Here is a 7,861-nt window from a genome sequence, read left to right on the forward strand (position 1 = left end):
AAAGGAAAAGGTAAACCAAGTAAAGAGTGAGAAAAGGAGAAATAGAAGCTTTAAAAAAAGCCTAAAACACTCCAACTTCTAGCACAGAGCACCATGTAGAACAACCCAGGCTCTAGCTTTGCTTTGCAGGGTCATGGGAGATTGTCTCATTGCTTCTTGTGTTTTCACTAAGTGAGTCAACTCTCCTCAGAGCTATTCTGTCTTGCACCTAGTTCCAGTTTCTGGTTGAATCCATGAAATACGTTAAATCAAGATGTATTATCTATGACTGAAAAGAATTTCCATATTCTACATAAATAATTTTATAATGGATTTTTTTTTTTGCTTAAAAATATTTTTATATCCATTTTGCTATTTTATGTAGATACTACATCCTCTGAAGATGTAAGTCCACAAGGTATTAGTGATGATTCTAGTATGGGATCGAGAGTTCATGGTAAGATACAAACTTTATGTAGAGAGTTCTTATCATGTACAGAATGGGAATGCTAAGACTTGTATTATACTGGTGAATGTGGCACTGCCAGCAAGCATGTTTTCTCTAACTTATATCATATAGCTACCTCTGCCATTTCTTAAAACCTAATACTTTGTTTTGCCCCTTTTAAGGTGATTGCTTCATCTAAATATTCTCTATTTTAGTCAAGGTCATTCACAAATGTACTTCTGTGGCTATTTTGGTATAAGATTAAAGTTATGAGTGATACATTTTACCATTGGTTCAAAAAATACTCGGTAACCGATGAACTTTAAGAAACCACATTTTCTGCAATGTTGAATGTCTGTGATTTTTAAGTTTCCATTTGGAGAATATCTTGCCAAACTAAATTATTAACAATAAGTGGATAAGATGTTAAAGGAATTTCATATGTAAGCAGGACTTTAAGAAATAGGATAGAGCCATGTTAACTGCAGTTGTTTCCCTTGTGTGGATAGGAATACAGGACATTAACAGTGCAGGTGCTCATATTCCTCCTGTTCGTGGCGTCTCTGCCATGTGCAGGGTACCTTGTGTGATCTCTTGTAAGTGACCTAATCACTAGCACTTTTCTGTGGGGGACATGTCATCCTGGTCAACTAAAACAGTCTTTGTGGCCATCTAGAAATCAATTCCAAATCTAAATATGCACTTTATCTTCTTTTCTTTGAATCTTAACTATTGTTTCAGAAGTATCCTCTTCTCAAGTGTCTATCTGGAAATGCCTGTGCTCTCTAATCCCTAAGATTCAACTTTCTGTGGGCATGTTCAGCCAGTGAACGTATGCATGATTGCTTCCTGACAGCATTCTGTGATCGGAATGTAGAGTTCAATGGCATTAGCTGGAAGTTTTATCGCACTGTCTCCTGATTTTTTCATGTAGCTTCAAGACCAGCCAGCCTTGACAGTAGCCGAACATCCACTAGCAATAGCAATAATAATGCTTCACTCCATGAGGTCAAAGGTATGCTGTAGGTGAATTTATTAATATGCTCCGTCCATTGCCAGATTTAAAAGTGGGAGACTGATGAAGTTTCTGGAGTAAAGTATGAAATCCAAATCACGTACTCATTACATTGTAATACAAATGTATTTCAATGTATACAAATGTTAAAACAGGAGCAGTTATTGTGGTTTCCATATTTCATCTTCACAGATAAAATTTTTTTATTATAATCTTTACTTCAAAAATATATATAGGTCCTCATTTTACTTGTTTTGTCTTTGTCATGAAAATGGTTAAATGGTTGTCCTCATGCATGAACATGGAACACATTATACAAGTCTTTTAGAGACACTTAATAGCTTAATTTATCCACAAATAAGGGGAATAATTTTTTTTAACTTGGGAAGACATTTGTGTGTAACAAGAGCTAAATGGATGCATATAGCTCATAAAGAATTATTTCAAGATACTTTCCCTTAATTTTTTAACAAGCATTCCAACATAATATTTTTATATGTAAATGTCTGGAAGCCTTGACTAGTATCTTTTTCCTTAAAGGTATACTGCCTATTCAGATTATAGAATTGTTTAATGGATTATAAAGGTTGGTTAAAGTAGTTGTTCTCTGCAGTCCAGAATTGTCAAATTTTAGTGAATGCATTCATTCTGTTGCTTTTTGTATCATAAAATGATTTTGTCTCAGTTGTAATTTTATCATTAATGCTATATGACTGTGTTGTAATGCTCTGAAAAATCTGATTTCAAGGAGGGAAAATGTTTTCATTTTTATAGTCATGTTCTTATATCCAGTACAGAAATGTAGTCTGAAAATATAAAGAAGTATTTTTCTGATTTGAAAATTTAAGGAAATCATATTGCTATAAAATGTTACATAACTTACACCAAATCTTTCATGGCCCACTTTACTCTCTGTGACTAGGAAACCATGAAAAGTTGGATTTTTCTATCTCAGTACTGTATATACATAGTTCACTATTGATCAATGAATCACGATTCTTAAGGAATGGCATAAAGTATACGGTGCTTTTTCCAGAACTCCTAATTTGCATTCTTTACAGTTGTGCAACCTCAACTGATCTTTTAAGGTTATGTAGCCACTATACCAACAGTGGAAAACAGAAAAAATCAGAAAATTCAGATATTAAGTAAAAACTAAGTACTTCATATTTGGTTTTGTATTTTTACTGGAATTATCTAAGTAAATCATCATGTCTCCATTTGACTTACCTTATATAACTACCATTTAAATTAAAAACTTTATTTAAGGTTATTCATGTAGGGTGAACAAAGAAGCCTTCATATAAAGAATAGACTTCATAGTGAGGCAGAGAATTAGCATTTTTAGCATTTAAAAGTTTTGATCTTAACATTTATGAAATAATTTAAAATTCATATAATTATGTTTTCAAAATTGTGAGGTGTTTTATAATTATTTGAACCTGAATTTTTTAAAATGTATTATTCATTCATTTATTCATTCATTCATTCATTAAACATACCAAGTGCTTGTTTTGTATGTTTAGGCTCTGGGTAAGGTGATGAAAGCAAATCTTTGCCCTTGTGAAGCTTATATTTGTCAATTTGACAAAATAAGGAAGCGGGCTATGGTAGACTGAATGAAAGATTAACATGGCTTAAGCATTTCTAAACAAAGCTTGAAAGTCAGTTTGGCTATTCATAAAATCTAGTCAGTAAATGTTATTACTTACGTAGTTTTTACCTCATTTCTATTATTAAACTCTAAATGCATCATTTACTCCCAAAGCAGGTACAGATACTATTGAAAGCAGGCCACAAAGCCACAGCAGTGGAGAATTTAGCCTGCTTCATGACCACGAGGCTTGGTCCAGCAGGGGTAGCAGTCCAATCCAGCACTTGAAAAGACAAGGCAGATCAAGTCCAGGGCTCCAGCACAAAATGCCTGAAACGTTAGAGAGTCGAGCACACCACAAGTTCAACACTGGTTCCCCTGGAAGTGAAGTTGTTACTCTGCAACAGTTTTTAGAAGAAAGCAACAAGCTTACCTCAATACATGTTAGTTTTATCTATGATTACTTTAATTTAGAAGGACACTACAGTTAAATTTCTGTGATCAAACTTTAGAGCTTTTCTTTTTAAAGGAGTGCTTAGAGATACTAATGATTTTATATCATACAGTCTAATGTATCAGGAAAGTAAAAACATGGCTGTATTCACTAATCTGCTTTGATTTTTTTTTAGCAGATAAAGTCCTCAAGTCAAAAAAATCTTTTAGATGAAGTAATGAGAAGTTTGTCTGTCTCTTCTGACTTTTTGGGAAAAAACAAACCAGTTAGCTGTGGTCTGGCCAGGTCAGCAAGTGGAAGATCTCCAGGAGACTTCTATGATAGGCAGACAACTAAGCCTGAACAATTTGTAAGACCTGGTCCTCAAAAGACTGAAGATACTTATTTCATTAGTTCTCCAGGAAAACCTACACTAGGCACACAAGGAAAGATAAAATTAGTAAAAGAAACTTCCCTGTCACGACAATCAAAAGATAGTAATCCTTATGCCACTTACCTCGCGCAAGCAGTGTGATCTCTACTGACGAAGGAACTACTCCAAGGACAAGCGTCCATGAATTTCTGACCAAGGAAAGTAAACTGCCTATGTCAGTTGATTCACCACCAGCTACTGCTGATAGCAGCATGACTGCAGCATCCAGTGAGTACCGTTTACATCAGGGGTCATCTCGTGCACGTCACAGTCCAGCATATGCTGCTGTGGGTTCTTGTGCACAAAATGACTTAGCTACACATAAGCCGGAGTGTCTATATGCCCAGGCTGGAAACTCAAGAACAGAAAGGTCACATTTTTTAAACCAAACTTTCGCCACTATTAATATGACTAATTATGCATTTGGAATATCAGCTAAAGATAGTACGGAGTCATTTATTGTGGCTCATCCATCTCAGCCATTTGTATCCCTGAATACAGAATTAGTTAGCAACATAAGTGATCACCTCCTAGGCCAGTCCCCAGAGTAACTGATCAGGCTTCTGCCTCCTTGGATAAAGCTGCCGAAAAAGGTAATGAACAGTTGTCTGATAATCAGAACCCTAGTAACAGTAACCCACAGTCTTCTGTAGACAGAAGTAATCTTATCACTCCTGCATGCCTCTATCCTAGTGACACAGAAGCTACATTGTTGGTTTCTGAGGATAATCACACTGTCTGGTATGATTATGGTTGTGTATGATCAAAACCACACAATACAAAACATGTCATTTGATATATACTGTACTTCTCTAATCTGATTTGAAGAGCTGCTGTATAAAACTATCATTTGGCTAGGTTTATATTATCAGTTTTAAATTGTGGCATAGTGTTCAGTTGTACATGATGGCATGTATACAAACGTGAATGTGTAACCCCACCAAAGCCTGCATGAATAATTAATTGCATTGTGCACACTGTCTGCATGACCTTAAAAACCTTAACAATATATGCTCCTCTTTCACATTTCTTGTCACCTGGTAAAAGAGTACTTTGATACCTAGAAGCATGTTAAAATAGCTGCATGCTGTAATTACCAAGAAGGCCTTTTCAAGTCACATCTACTTTGTTACTTCAAAAAAAATGCTCCTTTTTTTCCCCTCCCTCTCTTTAGCTTTCCTTCTCCCCCTCCCGCCCTCTCTTCCGCTCATTCCTTTTTTTCCAGAATGTACACTTCATATTGCACATGGATGGTATTAGCAAGGGGAAAAATAGGAAAAAGGTGCCATTTTCTTTTGCCATTTAACTATGCCTTCTGCCCTGCTGTTTTATTTTCAAAGAAATAGTTAATAACTCAGTTAACACTTTGTGTAGCAAATATTTACTGCCCATATTTATAAAATTGTTGAGATTTAAAACATGGTTAATACTCATAAATTCAGTATAATTATTTAAAAAACCATCAAATTCAAATGTGACCTGTACAATGACTAGGAGCATTTGTATTAGTTTTATTTCTTCTCTGCACTTTTCTCCATCCAATAATGTAAGAGCTCAAGTACTATCTTACCTTCTAGACAACTTTTTTATTTGGAATCAGTTAACACAATAGTTTTTACATTACTTTTTTTATGTAGAGTCAAAGAAATAAACTAAATCATACTGAATGTGTTGGAAATTTGCATTTTCACTTCTCTTCAAAAAGAGTAGCAAGTTAAAAAGTGATGAAGACTGTTACTTCTGTAATTCTATAATTAATTTATAATTAAATTATACATGTCCTTAAAACAGAATTTTCTAAAATGAGTACATTGTGCTAAAATAAAATGTAAGATTAGAATTTGTAACCATTTAAGCGAAGTATGTTTTTGGTAGAACAAATTTTGGAACTAATAATAAGTACAAACTTTTAGTTAAACAAAAAAAAAACCATGTAAGATAGAAAAAATATTTACTAACTCTGACTCCATTGTCATAAGCTTTAGATTATCTTGCTGTGGTCATAGCAAGTTTAAAGCAAAATCAGCTAAACTTGAATGTCTAACTCCCAGAGTAAAACAAACACCTCCAAAACCCTATAACCTGATTCACTTACTGGAGGAGTTTGTCTTAGAATGTTTTAGCCATTTTGATTCAGCCTAAATATTACTGGTAATAACTCAGGCTGGCATCTGGAAGGAATATATAACTTTCTAAATGGGAAGGAAATTATTATTTTATACATGTTAAATTATTATTGTTATTAATTGAGCCAAAGCAAACAGAATCTAATAAATGTTTGGTTAATGAAATTTGTATCCTTTGCAAATTAAGCCATCCTCTTATACTTACAAAAGATTAATTCAGGGGCTAGGCCCCTTCCGTTTGTATCTTTGACTACACTCCTTTTCCCATAACCAGCTATTACTGAAAAAGGTAGTACAGGTGATCAAATAAAATCAGAAAATTTTCATATTTCTATTTTCTACTTGAGTATTCTGTCTGCTTTATTGTCAGTTGTTTCACAGCCAATCTTAACCTTTCAAATGTTTTTGGTATTCCTTTTCTTTTTTTATAACCTAATAATAAAGGTAAATGGTAAATGTAGGTGAGATTAGATGAGGACCATATAGGATACAAATGTAAAAATTGGGGTTATTTCTTTTCCACATAGTCAGATTATTTCACAACCATTTCAGCTTTTTAGACACTATAAATGTAGCCATACATTAAACTTAAAATATTAAACTTATTTAACCAAAACACATTGAGAGATCATGTGCTATTATATTAAAAACTATGTGATTATTTTATAAAGTTAGATTAAAAAAACACCAAAAATAGAAATACTGTTTGACCCAGGAATTCCACTCATAGGAATTTACCCAAAGAAAAAAAGATCCCTGATTCAAAAATACATGTACACCCCTATGTTTATAGCAGCACTATTTACAATAGCCAAGAAATGGAAGCAACCTAAGTGTCCATCAGGTAGATGAATGGATAAAGAAGATTGTGGTACATATACACAATGGAATATTTTTAACCATAAAAAGAAAACAAATCCTACCATTTGCAACAACATGGATGGAGCTAGAGGGTATTATGCTCAGTGAAATAAGCCAGGTGGAAAAAGACAGTGCCAAATGATTTCACTCATTTGTGGAGTAGAACAACAAAGCAAAACTGAAGGAACAAAATACCAGCAGACTCACAGACTTCAAGAAGGGATTAGTGGTTACCAAAGGGAATGGGGTGGGGAGGGTGGGTGGGAAGGGAGGGATAAGGGGATTAAGGGGCATTATAATGAGCACTGTATAGGGAGGTCATGGGTAAAGCAGTATAGCACAGAGAAGACATGTAATGACTCTATAGCATCTTACTATGCTGATGGACAGTGACTATACTGGGGTGAGAGGGAATTGATAATATGGGTGAATGTTGAAACCACAATGTTGTTCATATGAAACCTTCATAAAATTGTATATCATTGATACCTTAATTTAAAAAATTGGGGGAGGTTTGGGGGAGAATTCTGCATAGAGTCACCATCTTTTCTGGCACTAGTCTCACTATTAAAAATGATCCTTTGGCTTTCCCTTTGTCATTTCCCTTTAAGTGTACATTTCCCCAGAGAACTCTGTGGGATGGAGGGTGTGCATATTCCTGGGCCCTCAGCCAGCAGCCCTGCCAGTGCCGAAGTCCAATGTAAATCAGAATACCTGAAGTGTTTGGAAAGAAAATGGGGCGAGCAAGTGGTAACCACTCTGCCTGCTGACCTGCTGATCTTGGGGTAACTGTTCCAGTGAAGCACGATGTACTTCATCCCCAGAATGAACTATATTTTACCTTAGTCAGAAAACCAAGATCTCCTGAAACTTCTCTGAAGGCTTCAAGGCCAGCCATTCCTGGTGATTCTGCCTGGGTGAATTGGGCCAGGGTTGGGAGAAGGGACAGGACAACAAAGAGTGAGTCTCAGG

General features: G+C 35.0%; 1 protein-coding gene across 1 annotated transcript in view; it reads left to right on the forward strand.

The window, feature by feature from the left end:
• LOC118922368 (girdin-like) overlaps positions 1-7,861 on the forward strand; it is a 107,271-nt gene that overhangs the window by 95,583 nt on the left and 3,827 nt on the right. Inside the window, 6 exon segments of the mRNA XM_057497006.1 lie at position 130; positions 365-436; positions 1,362-1,442; positions 3,211-3,479; positions 3,666-4,130; positions 7,736-7,849. Coding sequence (XP_057352989.1) covers position 130; positions 365-436; positions 1,362-1,442; positions 3,211-3,479; positions 3,666-4,004 — 762 coding nt within the window. The 3' untranslated portion in view covers positions 4,005-4,130; positions 7,736-7,849.

Source organism: Manis pentadactyla, chromosome 2 (assembly GCF_030020395.1).
Source record: "Manis pentadactyla isolate mManPen7 chromosome 2, mManPen7.hap1, whole genome shotgun sequence".
NCBI lineage: Eukaryota > Metazoa > Chordata > Mammalia > Pholidota > Manidae > Manis > Manis pentadactyla.